Source organism: Rutidosis leptorrhynchoides, chromosome 8 (genome assembly GCF_046630445.1).
Source record: "Rutidosis leptorrhynchoides isolate AG116_Rl617_1_P2 chromosome 8, CSIRO_AGI_Rlap_v1, whole genome shotgun sequence".
Classification (NCBI taxonomy): Eukaryota; Viridiplantae; Streptophyta; class Magnoliopsida; order Asterales; family Asteraceae; genus Rutidosis; species Rutidosis leptorrhynchoides.
In genome coordinates, this window is record NC_092340.1 from 364,082,369 (window position 1) to 364,102,589 (window position 20,221).

At 33.3% G+C, this 20,221-nt stretch overlaps 2 protein-coding genes across 2 annotated transcripts; one reads left to right on the forward strand and one right to left on the reverse strand.

Moving 5' to 3' along the window:
- Positions 1–2,209: 2,209 nt before the first annotated feature.
- On the reverse strand, positions 2,210–5,158 carry LOC139864694 (uncharacterized). Its single transcript, XM_071853265.1, has 5 exons — positions 5,100–5,158; positions 4,682–4,891; positions 3,977–4,120; positions 2,883–3,860; positions 2,210–2,814 (listed from the first exon to the last, which is right to left on the reverse strand). The coding sequence occupies exons 1-5, from the start codon at positions 5,110–5,112 to the stop codon at positions 2,366–2,368; spliced, it is 1,794 nt and encodes a 597-aa protein (XP_071709366.1). The 5' UTR covers positions 5,113–5,158; the 3' UTR covers positions 2,210–2,365.
- Positions 5,159–17,246: 12,088 nt separating this feature from the next.
- Positions 17,247–18,584, forward strand: LOC139864695 (UDP-glycosyltransferase 75C1-like). Its single transcript, XM_071853266.1, has one exon. It carries the CDS (start codon positions 17,247–17,249, stop codon positions 18,582–18,584), a length of 1,338 nt encoding a protein of 445 aa, XP_071709367.1.
- The last annotated feature ends 1,637 nt before the right edge of the window (positions 18,585–20,221 follow it).

Consider the following 20,221-nt stretch of genomic DNA (forward strand, 5'->3'; position numbering starts at 1 on the left):
AATTAAAATTATATACTCCGTATATACTTATAATTTTTTATTTTTTATTATTATTAAAAAAAAGGCTATCAGCCTTTGAATGTGTAAAATGCATTATATCATTTTTGTTGTTACAATGATATAATGATAACCGTCTATAATGATATAATGCATGTTAACGATAAATTTATAGATTGTCACGATAAATCTATAAACTGTCGTTAGTAAAATTTAATAAAAATCTCACCCATTGTATATTAAAACCATTGAAATGTGATTTTTCACCATTCTAAATTGACTAAATTGACTAAAGTAATTTTTGATTTCAAGTTTTCAACCCATTGGTGATTTTTTCACTATATCTTAAATGGCTAATGTAATTTGTGCTTAATTATACTTTTTTTAGTTGAATTATTCAGCATTGAATGCTTCGAATGTTAAACATTTAATATTTTACACGTTTGTTTATTATTTTTTTTAAAAGCAACAAGATATTTTTATTAATAAAGAGATTACAACATACAAAACAAAACCATCCAGGCATAGCCTGGGTGGCCACCAGGACTTCCAATGAAGCAAGAGGTCACGGGTTCGATTCCCTTCAAGGCAAATACCTTGGGGCGAGCTCCATTTAGTGACTGATTGACTAGAGGATGCTTTGCCTGGTAGCGGTGGAGGCCTGGCTTGCCGTTTACCCGGGGTTTACCAGCTAGAAGGGAGTCATTATGGCTCGTCGCTAGGGGGGTTCCTCGTAAAAAAAAAACATACAAAACAAAAATAACTCGAACCATTATAGCTTTAACTAGTGTTCGAACTCTCGCTTCGCGCCGGAGGTTCGGTTTTTAATGTATTTTATTGCGTCTAGTTTGTAAAAAAATTTTGTGGCTAACGATGATGTTGTTGAAACGCAACTCGAGTCGAACTAAGGTATAACCCGTGAAAGAATGTTATTTAAAATTAACAATATATGTACATCTCCGCGTTTCGCTATGGAGTTGTCGACTTTTAAAAATTTAACGGGGAATTAACGTGTATGAAAAGTACCCCAAATATTTAGCGTTTTTTAAAAAGCGCCCGTTTTGCGTATAGCTAGTGACATTGTGTTCCTAAAATTATTTCGAGTTTAACGATGTTGGCGGAAAAATTTAACTCGTTGCGAGTGCGAAGATATGGCCCGTTGAATATTTGGGTGGAGTTTGTTTAAGATTTTTTATGAGAATGGTTAATTGACACTTTACCCCCTGTTTGGGGGGTGGGTTTGATTTTTTGGAGAAAGTGTAGGGTGGTTAGTGGTTGAATTTGTAAAAAAAAAAAAAAAAAAAAAAAAAGTCGAATACCCCGGTACTATTCATTTCACCTATGTATTTTAGAATATAGGTATAATATAATATAATATAATATAATAATATAATATAATATAATAATATAATATAATATAATATAATATAATATAATATAATATAATACATGACTGAAAACTCCCATGATTTTGCCCAAGACTACAAACTAAATAGGAAGACCCGGGAGTAAAAGAAACCCGAAAGAATCTATATTCTGAGATAGCAAGATAGTTATCACGATTATGCTAGATAGAATTGCGGATTCATGAGCCAAACATGCCAGTCAAGGTTTACCCCTTTTACTCTTTGGAATATCCACTCGAAGCTAACTATTTGAATCTCTTTTAGAGCCGAGGGCAAGAAAATCGTGTATTAAATGACAAAAAAAATTGTGTTCAAACCATTCAAAGCTAAGTAACTATTAACCATTCTCACATTCATTTTCTTTTATGATCTTCTTTAATACGGAGTAATATATTTATATCTATATCTATTACCAAACAACTATATAGTTCAATGAAGTTAATAAGTTAATTTTCTATCATTATCAAAAAGATTATTTTCATTCACTTGCAAATCTAACAGAACATTTGAATTAGTTACATTTTGAACCAAGCATAATAGACATCTGGAAGAGTTGGGAGTAGATCACTGGTATTCGAGCTCGTAGTCCATCACGAGGTTGTTTAGATTGGTACAAGTGCTCGTATAGTGTCTTTGAATGGCCCTGGTTCTCTAAGTTCTACTCCGTATTACATTCTATAACCTCTGTTCTACAAGGCCTAGTTTTTCACAGTAATATTAGAATTGTGCTTATAACTGTGCCCTATGAATTGCAATGGCTGTTGAATGGGAAAAAAAAACATGTTGAAAAAGACAATCGGTATCGATTGATACCCAAATAGTTGGTAATGATATTAGCGTCTCAATGTTTGGTAACAAAACCTATCATGATTCATCACAAGCCATCAGTTCATATAGCAGTACAGGACTACGTTTGCAAACAATTTGTTTATCAATTTAATATGACCATGACCAATCATTCGCTAATTGACGTTCACTGAAGAACAGCACACAAATGGTAACCATGACGGTCTTCCTTTACTCTTCTTCCTAATTTTCTTATCATCACTAATGTATTTTGGCGGAGACGACTCCCGGTTGACCAAAGTTGACTTTTCAAGCTCGCTAGCTTTCTCGGCAGCTTCATCCTTTTGAATCATAGTCGATAATATTGCAGGATTCGATGATTTCGCTTCACCTGTACTCCAATTTGTAACTTTTGCTATTGCCTCTTCAGATTTTGATGGTTGAGAGTTTAGCACTACGACTGCCTTCGTTTCAGACGTTTCATGGTCAACTATATCCTCTTTCGGTTTGACCAAAACGGAGCTTTCAGAAACATCTTGTTTACCCAGACGGCTTTTATCCGCCAACGTTTCTGACTTAACGCTGGAATGTGCATTTTCAGCATCGACTGAAGCAGTTGAGAGCACTGAACCATGCATACAAATAATTTAAGATTATTTTAAAAAATCAATTAATTAATTCATAAAATTAAATAGACAAGAGAAATGTAAATTGTACCTGAAACTGATCCCCAATTGCCCTCCAAACTATTACGACTACCCGAATCAATCGATGCATCAACACCAAAACGTTGACTCGTCAACAGCTTACCATCACCTTCGTCAACCACACTTTCAGAAACGACCCCAGAAGCATCACACGATTCTTCAGCTTTTTCCAGTACAACGTTTTCAGAACTCTTTAAATTTCCAATTTTGTCACTATCTTTTCGATCATCACCAACTAAACTGTCCACTATGTTTTGCTTAACTTCATCCACATTTTCATGTTCTTTGACATTTTCTTGACTGTGAAATTCATCCAAAACAAGAACACTATCATCAATTTCAGCCTTTTTAATTACCTCTTGAACCTGTTCATGATCAGAGTCTGTATCCATCCGTTTATTGTCAGAAACAACTTCAGTAACTTTGTCAGTTGATTTAAGGTCGGTTTTGATCATCTCTCGAGGTTGAGTTTCTGCAACTTTAGCATCTTCAGTAACAACTGTAGGAACAATATCAGATAAGTCTTTCAAATTCGAGTTTTCAGCAACAGCAGACTTCATGGACGATTCGGCATTTTCAGAGGTTTGACTTTCTTCAATTTTAGCTTCAGATGATTTGATCTCAAAGCTGTCTACCTTACTTACCTTTTCCACATCTTGTTCACCATGAGGAACAATGGAATATACAGTTTTATGATCTTTGAAATCGTTTAATAACGTTTCAGCATCATCTACCAGAGGTATATCACTCGAAACAGAGAGTACGTATACATCTTCTTCCCCTTGATCCGTGTGGTCAGAATCCAGTTTAGTTCCGACGGTATTAAAAGGCTCCACGATGTTTACATCATTTTCTTCCGTTTTATCTTCATCTTTAAGGTGGGTCCCGTCTGGGGTTTCGAAAAGCTCAGAATTGGTATCAACTTCCATAGTATCCAATGGACTGTCTAATAACTTGGTAGTACCTAAAGACAAGAAAACAGAACTTGAATTAGGAAATTGTGATATCAGCTCTCAGAAAATTTATAATATTTTTATTATTAATTAGGGCAAGCGATATTATATCGAAATTTGTTGTTACCGAGGAATCGCCTATCTGCAACTGGACTGATTCCGGCATCCGAAAATTCAGTTACTGCATCTGAAAACAAAGCATCTTCAGATTTGTTGGATCTTTCTTTAATACCACTACTGCTGTTGCCATTCATCCTCCTAATCTTGGGACCTAAATATTAAAAATATAAAGAAATTATAAGAAAGGCCTTTAAGATACACACAACTATAAACATAAAAGTAAGCCGCGAAATGATATTCTATTGTTACCATCAACGGGTTTATAAGAAACCATAATATAATAAGACACATTATTTGAAGATAAATCAAATATAAGCATAAGGTACTCTCAGAACCTTCAATGGATTAGCTAAAAGCCAAAAGAAGATGCAGGAAATCATTAAGGTAACCAAAAAAATGAATATATATAAATAGTAATAATCTTGAGTTACATTTATTATCCTCAATAAATCAATGAAAACCTAAATACTATGATGCAAGAAATAAATGTTAAACGAAATCATTAAACATAAACAGCATAAATGCAAATGATAATTATAATTATAGTTCTTGTACCGCCTTCAACATAATATAAATAAAAACCCAAAATAAGATTTAATCATACAAAAACTCCCCACAGTTAAATCAAGATAAATATAAGATTCTTCAGATGACTAATAAAAACCCCTAAAGGGGGTCAAGAATATATATCACCGACGAAATTAAAACTCACTTGGGGTTTTTTCATTATCATCATCATTAACAAATTGGTGTTCATCATCATCTTCATCATCTGAAACTGCTAGAGTGTCAATAAGCTTAGTATAGCCTTCAATGGTTCCACATATTTTCTTGTGGGCCCTCCTGTGTTTAGAACTAGGATGTGAGTTTGAAAAAGGCCACCCACATCTGTGACATTTATACACTCCATGACACTCATAACCTACAAAACAAAATCAAGAACATTAAAAAAAAAAAAAAAAGGATAATCAAAATATCTAAATACAAAAATAATAAGAATATATAAATATAAATAATAATGGGTAAAAACACTATTGGAATGTATGGTATTCATCAAAATATAAAAAAGAATGAATCTTTTTGTGAATTTAAAAACAATAACCATGAAAGGGTTGTGGGTTTGCTCTGACCTTGAATATCCATGTATGTGTGATGAATGAATTGAAGAAGAAAAACAGTGAGGTATGTGAATAAGAAGAAGTAAATGTGATAACGACGATCAATTTTGTTTTTATAAACAAAGTCTACTATGGAGATAGTGAAATGTATGGTGGCTGCTTGAATAAGGACAGAGTGAGATTTATTTATATTATCAAAATTAAAATTAATAATAAAAAATAAACTGAGATAGAAATAAAAATATTAAATATATACCCTAAAAACGACACTGTCCCCCAAATACTCACTTTTGAAGGTGTCGTTGCTACTTTATTGTGTCATGCATTTTATAGAGCGTGGATAGTTGTTACAAATCATGATCACGTGACGCGAGCACATAGGATCTTGAGATAAAAAAAAGTTTTTGTTACTCAATAATACGGAGTAGTTAGTAATAAAGGATTACATATGGTTAAAAGGTCAAAAAAGCCAATTCTCTTACTCAAAATCGACTTTTCTAAGGTGTAGGATAGTATATGTCTCATGAGTTTTTGCTTAAGGTCTTATAGCGAATGAAATTTGGGCAAAGATTTATATCTTGGATCAAAGCTTCCATTTCCGATATCAAGTTTTTTATCCTTTTGAACGGATCTCCTTCTAGGGAAGGTGCTATGTTTTTGAGGTTTGTCAAGAAGATCCATTGTCCTCCTTTTTGTTTATACTTGTACCGGAGGGTTTATGCAAATTATTGGCAAACATGAAAGCAGTGAAGGAAATACTAAGGGACAGGCGGAGCAGTCGTGTCCAGTGGATTTGCAATTGTCAATGTAAAAATTTTTGATTTTTCGATTTTGGCCCTAATGAAAATTTTTTCCCCCAAAGTCTCAATATTTTGCTCCAAAACCTTCAAATTTTGCCCAAAAATTTTCATATTTTACCCAAAAAAGTTGCTACGTTTTTAAAAAAAAATCCGCCCCTAGTGAAATTTTTTTTATGTTTTCGCCACTGCATGAAAGGTTGGGTTGCCAATTTGGTCAAAACATGAAAGTTAATCACTCCCAATTCGCAAGTATGAATTCAATTGTGGCTCGTTAAGATAGTTGCATACCCTTTTATCCAAGGGCTCTCTCGAATTAAAAACATATTGCACTTGTTTTTTCAATCCTCAGGACTCTAAATGAATTCGGCCAAGACTGTTCTTTTTGGAGTTCATGTTCCAATATCTGATTTGAATGGTGAAACGATCGTTTTTATTGTAAAGTGGGAAGTTTTCATTTTGAATATCTCGACTTTCCAATTGGCATTACGTGTACACGTAAAGCAATGTGGACTCATGTTATTACAAAAAAATTTAACGCAAATTAGGGGACAGAAAGGAAAGTGTTTGTCTTTTAGTGAGCGATTGGTTTTGATCAATGCGGTCCTCTAATCCCCTCTTAATTACAAGAAAATTTACAAAGTGTTATAATTCAGTAGGCTTATAACTACCTTTAGTGGTTTGATTATTGATGTTATAATTCAGTAGGCTTATAACTACCTTTAGTGATTTGATTCTTGATTAAGAATACTAATAATGAAGTGTAAGAACAAAGATGATAATGATTTTTGATTAAGAATGCTAATAATGAAGTGTAAGAACAAAGATGATAATGGAGAGAAAGAAATAAACACTTTGTAAGTGTGAGAAAATGGTGCAAGTTTAATGCTTGCATTCATGGCTATTTATAGCAAAAATATCACAAGTTTAGGTAATACAATAATATTACTTTTGTGTATCAATAATTGACTATCCATTTATATATATATATATATATTTATATATTATAACACTCCCCCTTGGATAGCAATTTTGTTTGTTGAAGATCAACTGTAAGTTACTGCCTCGTTAAAAACCTTGCTAAAGAAAACCCAGTGGAAAAAACTTTAGCTAAGGGAAAAAGAGTGCAGCATGGAGTTGACTCCCCCTCAAGTAGACACCGCTTCGGTTGTTACATCTTTTGAACATGTCTCATGCCAATGTTATGAACATGTGTTCTGAAAATAGCAGTTGGAAGTGCTTTCATGAAAAGATCAGCAGAGTTTTTGCTGGATTGAACATATCTCATTTCAATCTCGTTGTCCTTAATGTTTCTTTGAGTGTATGAGAAGAATCTAGGAGGTATGTGTTTGGTTCGGTCACTTTTGATATATCATTCTTTCATCTGTGCTATGCAGGCTGCATTATCTTCATAGATAATTGTTGGACTTTTATCGCGTTCTAGTCCACAAGAATCAGTAATGATTTGTGTCATTGATCTCAACCAAAAACATTCCCGAGTAGCTTCATGTAATGCAATCACTTCGGCATGATTTGATGATGTAGCAACAAGTGTTTGTTTTTGAGAACGCCATGATATTGCAGTACCTCCATTTAGGAATACATATCCAGTTTGAGATTTAGCTTTATGTGGATCGGATAAATTGTGACGATCGCTCCAAATCCATATGGACAATACGTCATTCATTGATTTCATTGCGAGGTATTTGACCTCTATATGATACGTTTTGTAAACATTGCATTCTTTTAAAAAGGCACACCATAATGAATATTTAAATCAAAGGTTTTCGACATCTGATAATTTCTACATATATACAATCACTGTAAATAATAGTTTACAATAGTACTTCCGTTGACAATGCAGTCAAAATAAGATACATGGTGATGATTTGGTGAATGCAACGTTTCCTTGAAAAATATGCCATGTATGACTCCATGCACATAGCTTGTCTAACATATAAGCAAACAGCGGAAGACTTCTAGGAAACCTGAGAATAAACATGCTAACAAGTGTCAACACAAAGGTTGGTGAGTTCATAGTTTTAATGTTTCGTATAATCTGTATATAAAGGTGGATCACAAGATTTCAGTTGTTTCATCCAGAAACGTTTATCAATAGATTATATAAAAGTGGATCACAAGATTTCAGTTGTTTCATCCAGAAACGTTTATCAAAATATTCTACGAAATTGAGCACCCTGGTAACTAAACTTTAACGTATATATAATTTGTACCCTTTGTATAATCATCTTAATAATACACGCAAACCAACGTGTACGCTTCTCAAATAGCATACGTCCGTTAAAAGGCTAGTGCTCTAGCTCGGACGGGGATATCAAGCCCTATGGATCCATATACTACTACTCGCGCCCACCAGTTCTTATAACTGGCAGTTACTAGTTACCAAAGCTAAGGGATTTTCGGTTTAAACTCAGTGTAGAATTTAGTATGTACTTGTATCCATTGCGTTTAAAATAAATTGCATGTATTCTCAGCCCAAAAATATAGATTGCAAAAGCAATTAAAAAGGGAGCAAATGAAACTCACGCATATAAATATTGTATATCGGTTAATAAAGCATTTGCATGTTTTCTCAGCCCAAAAATGTAGGGAGTAAAAGGGATCAAATGAACTCACACAAAATCAGTTTTAGTATTTGTATCCATTTAGTAAAACAATTTATAAAACTGCGCATGTATTCTCAGCCCAAAAATATATGTAAAAAGGGATCAAATGAACTCACACAAAATCAGTTTTAGTATTTGTATCCATTTAGTAAAACAATTTATAAAACTGCGCATGTATTCTCAGCCCAAAAATATATGTAAAAAGGGATCAAATGAACTCACTGTTTAATATTGATATACAATATTGTAGGAAAGCACGTAGACGCATCGGAGATGATAAACACGAGGTTTGATTCACAAAAATACCCCCGAACATTACCCATAATTTCCTTGGCAATAACCCATAATTTCCTTAGCTCTAGCTCGCTTGGAAACCATTTTGAAAGTTACTTGGACAGCACTCCGTCGTAATATTTTAGGTACATTTTTATTTTTGTATCGCAAAAATAATAATACTAATAATAAAAATAATAAGATTAATAATAATCTTATTATTAATAATAATGATAATAATAATAATAATAATAAATAAATACGGTGTAAAAATAAATATCTGTGTGTGTGTTTGTGTGTGATTATCATCGAGCAAAACGAGCAATTTATAGCAATCAGAGCTGAAATCTATCCCCATGCGATCGCATGGGGTTTCTTCTATATGGCCATGCGATCGCATGGCCTCCAATTACAGCTCACATTTCTTTTGTTTTTTTGTTTGTCGACATGAATAAATAAATATATAATATATATAATTTAAATAATTAATTATATATTATATTAAATTCACATGCATAGTTGATTTGTAATTTTAGTTCCGATAAGTCGTACGTCATCACTCAACTTATGTCCCGGTTTCGGTTTTTCAAATGTCCTTTTGTACGCTGAGAAAACTTGCATTTTACGTTTCGTGTCACATACATTTGTCAAAATATAGCCCTAAATTATCCCTAAATTATATCACTCAAATTATAACTTATACATTTGAGTGTTTTGGTCATTTACTTCTATAAATCATCGTCTCGCTATTTGTTAAAATACATTTTAAAATAGTGTTTTACTGTAGCAAAGTCATTTTTTACTGTAGCAATTCACTGTAGCAAGTCAATTTCACTGTAGCAAATAGTGATTTTCGAAAACACTGTAGCATTTTGAGTAATGTGGCAATTTGAAAACACTGTAGCAAATTAGTGTTTTACTTGTTTATTTTAAACGTTTTAGTTCACTTATCTAAATATCAATCGAATTAACAAACGAATGTTACTATCGTTTACTAAATAACTTGAAATCATATATATATATATATATATATATATATATATGCACATTAAGTTATATATATATTGTTCGTGAATCATAGGGAACAGTCAAAGAATAATTGATTATATGAATATAGTTCCAAAACTGTCGTGACTCAATATTACAAACTTTGTTTATCGTGTCGGAAATGTTAATCATACAAAGATTAAGTTTAAATTTGGTCAGAAATTTTCGGGTCATCACATAAATAACCTGCATCATCATAACCAACCAAATCTTGTTTTGATTCGTTAGAATAAAATAATCCTAAATCAGTAGTTCCTCGAAGGTATCGAAATATGTGTTTGATCCCATTCCAGTGTCTTTTAGTAGGAGCAGAGCTGAACCTTGCCAACAAATTAACTGCAAAAGAAATGTCAGGTCTTGTACAATTTGTAAGATACATAAGAGCTCCAATTGCACTAAGATATGGTACTTCTGGTCCAAGAATATCTTCATGATCTTCACATGGACGAAATGGATCAGTTTCAACATTGAGTGATCTAACAACCATAGGAGTACTTAATGGTTTTGCCTTGTCCATATTGAAACGTTTTAAAATCTTTTCAGTATATGTTGTTTGATGTACAAGTAAACCATTAGGCATATGCTCAATTTGTAAACCAAGGCAATACTTGGTTTTTCCGAGATCTTTCATTTCAAATTCTTTCTTTAGAAGTTGAATGGCTTCATGGATCTCTTTATTTGTACCTATGATGTTAAGATCATCAACATAAACAGCTATGATCACATATCCGGATGTTGTTTTCTTAATGAAAACACAAGGGCAAGTAAGGTTATTTGTATACCCTTTGCTTATCAAGTAATCACTTAATCGGTTATACCACATACGTCCCGATTGTTTTAACCCATATAAAGATCTTTGTAATTTAATCGAATACATTTCTTTGGGTTTTGCATTTGATGCTTCTGGTACCTTAAATCCTTCAGGTATCTTCATATATATATCACTATCAAGTGATCCATATAGGTAAGCAGTCACAACATCCATGAGATGCATTTCTAAATTTTTAGAAACTGTCAGGCTGATTAAGTACCTAAAAGTAATTGCATCCATAACAGGGGAATAAGTTTCTTCATAATCAATTCCCGGTCTTTGAGAAAAACCTTGAGCTACAAGTCTAGCTTTATACCTTGTAACTTCATTTTTCTCATTACTTTTTCGGACAAAAATCCATCTGTATCCTACATGTTTCACATCTTTAGGAGTGAGAATGATGGATGCGAAAACTTTTCTTTTATTGAGTGATTCTAATTCAGCTCGTATTGCTTCTTTCCATTGAGCCCAATCATGTCTATTTTGACATTCAACCATAGTTGTTGGTTCTGGATCATCATCATTATTCATGATGTCATATGCAACATTAAATGAAAATTTCTCATCAAGATTTTTCATTTCATTTCGGTTCCATAATATTTTTGAATATGCATAATTGATTGCAATTTCTGTATTGACATCATCAATCTCCTCTACAGTAGGAGTACTGATTTGTAGTTCTTCTTGAACACTTTCTTTTACTTCATTATCAGCTGATTTTCTTTTTCGAGGATTTTTTATCCTTTGAACCAATTGGTCTTCCACGTTTCTGATGTGGCAAAGATTCATGAGTGACGTTATTGCCAGCTTTTGGAATTTCAATTCGAGCTGGAGTATTTACTGCTGGTATATATGATTTTGTCACCGTTTTTGTATCTGTAAATGCATCAGGCAATTGATTTGCAAGTTCTTGTGTATGCATTATCTTTTGAACTTCTGTCTCGCATTCTTTTGTGCGAGGATCAAGATACTTTAATTGAGGTTCACACCATGAAACATCATTTTCTTTATTTTTCATTTCTCCCCCTAATCTAGGGAACAATGTTTCATTAAAATGACAATCAGCAAAACGTGCTGTAAAAACGTCACCTGTCATAGGTTCAATATACCTTAATATTGAAGATGTTTCATATCCAACATATATTCCCAACCTCCTTTGAGGACCCATTTTTGTACGTTGTGGTGTCGCAATTGGAACATACACTGCACAACCAAATGTTCTAAGATGGGAAATATTTGGCTCTTGACCAAAAGCAAGTTGTAGGGGGGAATATTTATGACTTGCACTTGGTCTGATGCGAATCAATGCAGCAGCATGTAAAATTGCATGACCCCATATAGATACAGGGAGTTTTGTTCTCATTATCAATGGTCTAGCGATTAACTGTAAACGTTTAATCAATGACTCGGCTAAACCATTTTGTGTATGCACATGAGCAACAGAATGTTCAACAACAATTCCTATAGACATGCAATAGTCATTAAATGCTTGAGATGTAAATTCACCAGCATTATCAAGTCTCACCCTTTTAATGGTGTAATCAGGAAAATGAGCTCTCAATTTAATAATTTGGGCAAGAAATTTTGCAAATGCCACATTACGGCTTGATAACAGACAAACATGAGACCATCTGCTAGATGCGTCTATTAGAACCATGAAATATCTAAATGGTCCACATGGTGGATGAATTGGTCCACATATATCACCTTGAATTCTTTCAAGAAACATTGGTGATTCTTTCTCAACCTTAAGTGGTGAGGGTCTAGTTATCAATTTTCCAAGAGAGCAAGATGTACATGGAACCATTGTATCATGATGGATTTTTCTATCTTTTAGTGGATGTCCATGAGTACATTCAATAATCCTTTTCATCATTGTTGATCCTGGATGGCCTAATTTGTTATGCCATAAACTGAATACACCATGATCAATATATTTTTCGTTAACTACCATATGTATTTCTGGTACATTTATATGTGTATAATGTAATCCAGAACTAAGTCTTGACAGTTTTTCAACTACATGACTCTTGTCAGTGATACTTAAATATTTCTCATTTTCTGTTGTCACTGACTGATAATCATACCCGTTAAGGTATATGTCGGAGAAACTCAATAAATTTCTGCTTGACTTGGGAGAAAATAAGACATCATTTATTAAAAATTTTGTACCATTTGGTAGTATGAAATTTGCCTTTCCTATCCCTTTTATCAAGTTAGCAGGTCCTGATATTGTATGTATAGTTCCTTCCGTTGGTTTTAGATCAATAAAATATTTCTCGGATTTAAGTATAGTGTGTGTAGTTCCACTGTCTGATATACAGAGATCTCCACCACTTGATTGATGTTGTATTCCAGCAAAATTCATATTGAACATCATATATAAGAAATAAATAGTGAGTACATTAATATTACACAATATTTTACACGCAAATAGATAGTACTGAAACATTTAGCAAACATAATGACAAAGACAGACGATATTAAATCGTTTATTTTTCGAAAGACACACAACTTAAACATTCAAGAAATCTTCATATAAATCAGATGGTTGCTCAGTGACTGTTGGATCAATATTATCCACAAAATTTACTTCATTTTCTTTACCTTTCAGCGAATCCTGATACATCTTAACAAGATGTTTAGATGTTCGGCAAGTATTAGCCCAGTGGTCCATTCTACCACATATGTAGCAAGATTCTTCAGAATTTTTAGAAGAATTTTCTTCAACATCTTGTTTAGTGGGCTTGTTTTGTGGTTGATATTTATATTTTCGTGGATTATTATTTCTTTGACCACCACGGCCACGACCACGACCACGTCCTCGCCCATTACCATTACCATAAGGATGGTTTCTACCATAGTTATGGCTTTTGGCATGATGATGGTGATGGTTATTATAACCACGACCTTGCCCGCGTCCTTGTCCCTGTTTATAATTATTTGCAGTATTTGCTTCAGGGATTGCAAGTGTACCAGTAGGACGGGATTGCTGATTTTTCATTAATAGCTCATCATTTTGCTCTGCAACTAAGAGATATGAATTAAGTTCAGGATATGTTTTGAACTTTAGCATTCTCAAATTTCTTTGCACTGTGATGTTTGCAGCATTCATTGCGGAGAAAGTTTTCTCCATCATGTCTGCATCACTTATTTCACGTCCACAGAATTTAAGTTGTGAACATGTATTATACAGAGCTGAGCTATATTCATTTACTTTCTTAAAGTCTTGGAACCTTAATGTTCTCCATTGTTCCATAGCAGCTCGAAGTAAAATTTATCTTTGATTATTGAATCTGCTTTTGAGACCTTTCCATAAAACATGGGGATCTTCTACAGTCACATAATTATTTTGTAAGCATTCATCAATATGTTGATGAATAAAGCAACATGCCGTTGCTTGTTCTTTTTCAGAACAAGTGTTGTTTTCATTTATGGCTTCAAGAATGCCCATTGATTTAAGATGCATTTTTACTTTTATAACCCATGGCATGTAGTTGTTTCCAGTTGATTCTAAAGGAGTAAATTTAAGCTTTTCCAGATTCGACATTTTCTATTAAAACAAACAACATGATAAATTATAGTCACTTTATATTTATAAGTATATAAACATTAAACATAAATTTAATATAACATAAATGATAAGTAGGTGACAGTGTCGACCATATGTAAGCAATCATTAATAAATGTTATATAACATAAATATAAATATTAGTAAACATAAATGATAATTAGGCGACAATGTCGGCCATATAAATGTTAGATAATAGAAATATAAATGTTAGTAACATAAATGATAATTAGGCGACAGTGTCGGCCATATAAATGTTAGATAATTGAAATATAAATGTTAGTAACATAAATGATAATTAGACGACAGTGTCGACCATATATTATTCAGGTGGTATAACCGATCATATATCATTTAGGTGGCAGAGCCAACCATAATTAGTATTAAGATTATCGTGCTGATAACGTGTTATAATTCAGTAGGCTTATAACTACCTTTAGTGGTTTGATTCTTGATGTTATAATTCAGTAGGCTTATAACTACCTTTAGTGATTTGATTCTTGATTAAGAATACTAATAATGAAGTGTAAGAACAAAGATGATAATGATTCTTGATTAAGAATGCTAATAATGAAGTGTAAGAACAAAGATGATAATGGAGAGAAAGAAAGAAACACTTTGTAAGTGTGAGAAAATGGTGCAAGTTTAATGCTTGCATTCATGGCTATTTATAGCAAAAATATCACAAGTTTAGGTAATACAATAATATTACTTTTGTGTATCAATAATTGACTATCCATTTATATATATATATATTTATATATTATAACACAAAGCTCCCATTTAGTTAAATGGGCTTTGGTATGTTTGCCTAAAGAGATGGTTGGCATGAGAATTGTTACGCTCCGATTAAATAATCTAGCCTTGTTAGCCAAGTGTCGCCAAAGTTGAACTCTAACAAGCAAACTTTATGAAAGTCGATGGTTATTAGCTCATTCGGATCTTCTTTTCGAGAGGCAAGTTGTTAATTAATAAATTTTTTTGCCAAATTAATTAGTCAAATTTAATCGTTTGTGTATGTGAGTTGTATATATGTTACGCACATGAGGTTCTTCTTGGTGCAAAGGTTTATGATTTTACATTTTTACATATGATATGTGGGCCATGAGTGCAATCATGGTTGAGTTATTTAATCTTGAGGTGATGTTTGAAGGTGAATCTGGTGAGATAGTGCTATATAATATTTGGAGTACGATTGGCACCCAACCGAAAGTAGATGGACTTATGTAATTAATCTTGTAAGTGAAATGTAAAATGAGTTTCCAAAGTTTTCTGGTGCGATTTTTTATGAATTAATAAATGATAACAACTGCAACCTTAGAAATTGTTGATTTGATTGCTAAATTGACGAGCTCGAATCCAATCAACATGGAATCGACTATAGGGGCGATTGAACATTGACTTTTTAAAATTTGAGAAAAGCTAACAACTCCTTCCCCGGTCTTTTTGATGACATTGTTCAATCTTTGTTTTTGTATTTACGAGGATGTATTGATACGGCACCTCAGTTCACGAGTCTACTAAAGAGAGTGGTCTAAATGAGAAAGTACGTTCACAAACAGGGGCGAAAATTAATGGGGACATAGGGGGGCAACAACCCGCCCCCAGTGGATTTGCAGTTTTCAGTATAAAAATTTTGAATTTTTCGATTTTGCCTCAGTGGAACATATTTTGTTCCCCAAAGTCTTCATATTTTGTCATAAAACCTTCAAATTTTGTCCTAAGCCACCAAACCTTCAAATTTTGTCTTAAAACCTACAAATTTTGCTCAAAAAACTCCAAATTTTGTTCAAAAATATCCAGATTTTGCCCAGAAACCTCCGAATTTTGCCCCAAAACTTTCATTATTGCCCCAAAAAATTTGCTACGCTTTTAAAAAAAAATTCGCCCCCGATGAAAAAAATTCCTACTTCCACCATTGTTCACAAATGGAGATGCATAGGGAGTTATTGAGGCTGAAAAGGCAATTGAAAATATGTGAACATGATCCAGAAAAAGTAGATGTTCTTTGTTTGCTCCCACAAAACCTATGTATCTCGCAGATGAACATTTTGTTTTTCTTGTGACTTTGCATTTTAATATACATGTTGTTTTATAAATAGACCTATTAATCTACATTAAACTCATCATCTAGATTTTGGTTTATTACTTGTAAATTTTTTTTTAATTTTTTTCTTCTTCTTAATTTGCATACAATGCTTTATTTCATAATCCTATATTAATCATAAATCAGCTACTACTTCATAAGCATCTCAAAAGTAGTGTTCAACACCTAAAAACTAAATATGTTGATTCAAAGATCAATGGTATTTTATAAGTACAATGTATATGATTTTTTTCATAGTTTTATACGATAGGATAACGAGGATACGTGATAATATATGAAATTGGCCAACTACAACGTAATATAATTATTATCATGGCAACATCACCAATTGAGCTTTGAGATCATAACAGATATCACACATTGAGTACCTAATACTAAAATCTTCTTTGATATATCCATGGGTTTTTCACATAAACAATCACATGTGATGAATTTGATTTCTTAGGCCCCGTTTGGCTCACGGAATCCAATAGGATTCCGGCAGAATTGGAGTTGAATTTAGACACGACACGTGTCTAAATTCAATTTCAATTCCACCAGAATCTCGTTGGATTCAGTGAGCCAAACGGAGCCTTATTGTATTATCTAATAAATGCTACAAGTGCAAACAACCATGGTTAGCTACCTGTTATTCCTTAAACACAGACTTGGTAGTTGGTACTATAAAATATCAAACCATAGTAAAATAACACCCCTTTATCTAAAGTACTTCAATAAAAATATATTTTAGTAAAGATGCCACTAATAATAAATTTAAGATGCCCAAATTTACTATATGCACATGTTTAAAGTCTATTAAATATATACTGAACGGATTAACAATAAGCAGTATAATATTATTTTTGCAAATCTGATGGCATCTTTCATTGCACATAAATTTTATCATTTGGATCTGTTTATGCTCAACACATCTTGCAATATTGCATATGACAGGTAACCAAAAAATCCTGATTGTGGCTTACGCAGGCCAAGGCCACATAAACCCAGCCCTTCAGTTCGCCAACCGTCTCATCCAAATTGGTGCCAACGTCACATTTACCACGAGCCTCTCCGTTTTACGACACATCGACAAACAAACCACCCCTAGTAGACTAATCTTTGCTCCATTTTCCGATGGCCATGATAATGGCATACAACCAACTACCACTTTTAAACAATTCGTTACAGATATCGCTAACAATGGTCAATATGTACTTACTGAAATCATGAGGTCAGCAGCGGCTGCAGGTCAGCCGTTTGACCAGTTGGTCTATACCAGTGTTGTACCTTGGGCGGCAAGGGTGGCTAAAGAACAAGGTGCTAAATCAACTCTTCTTTGGTGCCAACCAGCCACTATCATGGCTATTTATTATCATTATTTTAATGGTTACAAATGCTTAATATCTGATAACGCAAACAACCCAAGTTTTGTAATCAACTTACCAGGATTACCACCATTAACAATAGCCGATTTGCCACCCTTTTTGTTGCCATCGAAAACAGAGGAAGATGATTTTCTTTTACAGTTTACGAAAGAACATGTTGATCTACTCAAACTAACTCCAAAGTTACTTGTTAATACTTTTGATGAACTAGAAATGGAAACCATTCGAGCTATGAAGAAGAATCTTGAGATCCTTTCAATTGGACCATTACTCTCGACATCTTTAGGCAGTGATTCATTCAGTAATAAAGCCGGCGATGATTGCTTTAAATGGTTAAACGCAAGATCGAAATCGTCAGTCGTGTATGTCTCATTTGGAACAATTGCAACTTTATCAATGGAACAACTAGAAGAGATATCAACCGCGATGTTGGAAATTGGTCGGCCTTTTCTATGGGTAATAAGGGATAGTCAACAAGTAGAAAGATTAAGCAAGATAGAAGAATTACAAAAACAGGGGAAGATAGTGAATTGGTGTTCTCAAGTGGAGGTGTTGAGACATGAAGCAGTCGGGTGTTTCATGACGCACGGTGGGTGGAATTCGACGGTGGAGGCATTGGTGGGTGGTGTTCCTACGGTGGTGTTTCCACAGTGGTTGGATCAGTGGACGATTGGAAAGATGATTGAAGATGTGTGGAAAACGGGGGTTAGGGTGAAGAAAAGGGAGGAAAATGGAGTTGTGAAAGCGAATGAGCTTAAAAGGTGTGTGGAAGTGGTGATCAGAAATGAGGAGATGAAGGGAAACTCGAAGAAATGGAAGGAGTTGGCTAGAGAAGCTATTGACCATGGTGGATCATCATCAATTAATCTTCAACCAACGTTTTTGTTGGATGATGAATGACACAAAAAGGCGACACTAACTGACGTAATAATGTTTAATCATGTGTCCATAACCTACTCTAAGAGGAATTGAGTAATATTGTTATTGTATTGTTTAATAATGTGTTCTTATTCAAGTAGAGTATACCTGGGTACCTCATGTGGAAGTATTATGTGATTTACACCCATATTTTCCAAATGAGTACAAAGTTTTAAATTTAAAAGTTAGCTTCAAAAGCCAGGTGAGTACGACGCTTTGACAAACAAAAGAAACTAATACCAAAACTTTTAAATTTAAATTTAAATAATACTGTAATTAAAAGAAAATAACTCAACAACTCTCTAATCACCATTAACTAAGCATAAACACAACTTATATAGTTATATTAAAAGTACATCAGGAGTGTATAAGTGATATCAAAACAACTATTTTGGGTAAAGCAATGTACTCACATCTAGTTCTCTAGTAATAAATAAACATGTTAATTTTTATTACAGTATATAACTTGCTAGTGGTTATTTCGACTTCATAATAAAAATATAAACTTCAAATCTACTATATTCTCACAAGACTTCGCTGCATTCCTGTTAAATTACATGTAATCATCAAACTATCATGGATTCATGGCGTCTAACCCATTTCACCAACATCCCCCAAATTTTTCTCACATACATAAACCCTAAGATTCACAAATGGGTTTAGAATTATTACCTCCAAACTCTTTGATTGACGCAGATAATAAATTATTGGATTTTCCTCTTCAAATCCTTCCTCTAATTGGAATGGAAAAATCAGATTTCTTGCTCAAATTTCTTCCACGTTCGCACACACTTTCCCTGGGAAAAATAGAATCTATTTTATACATGTCCAAACTGGCAACTCTAAATTTACACTTCTAGTCCCTTAATTTTCATAGTTTAAGCTATCTAGTCCATTATGACTTTATGAGTCGCAGCTTTGACTAAAATTGGACTATTTAAAGTCAACACTTGTTCAACATTATCTCAACCAATCATAATCATAATCTTTAAGAAAAGTTGTGAAGTGCACTACACATTAACATATGACGGAATTTAACAAAATAACTAACCTTTTTTAAAAGTAAAATAAACTAATCTTTTCTTAAATGCAAAATAAACTCACTTTTGTTAGTTATTTAGACTCTCAACGCAATCATAATAGGCTACGGAGATTCCAACAAAAAAAAGGTTCTGGGCTCGATTAGCAAATTTTGAACAAACCACACTCGACATAGATTTGCCTCAGTTTATTAGAGTGCTCGCAATGGTGATACTCCTTCATTTTCAGGACTAGCTGTCACGTCAGTGTTACATCAACACTTCTTTCTCATAACTAAACTCATGACTAAACTCTTCCAACACTGACACTCTTTCTTTCATATTTTTTTATTACTACGTAGATATCTTCTAAGGTGCTCTTGGTACGGGTTCAACTTCTTCATTATCGCTTAACTTATCCAAATTATCAAGAAATTCGAGTGCTTGATTATAATTTAGATTATTCATGATCGTTAATACCACATTTAGATCGGGATCCGAATTTGGGTTATTGCGATTCATATTGATTTGAAAAAGATGGATAAACTGAGATGATAAATTGAAATTGTATTTGAATATGAAAAGATGGTTAAATGTGTG

Coding starts and splice junctions, on each gene's coding strand:
- LOC139864695 (XM_071853266.1), top strand. CDS start 17,247: ATGACAGGTAACCAAAAAATCCTGATTGTGGCTTACGCAGGCCAAGGC.
- LOC139864694 (XM_071853265.1), bottom strand. Junction 4,121..4,681: donor TGATAATGAAAAAACCCCAA/GTGAGTTTTAAT, acceptor TTTAATATTTAG/GTCCCAAGATTAGGAGGATG. Junction 2,815..2,882: donor AATTTACATTTCTCTTGTCT/ATTTAATTTTAT, acceptor TGCATGGTTCAG/TGCTCTCAACTGCTTCAGTC.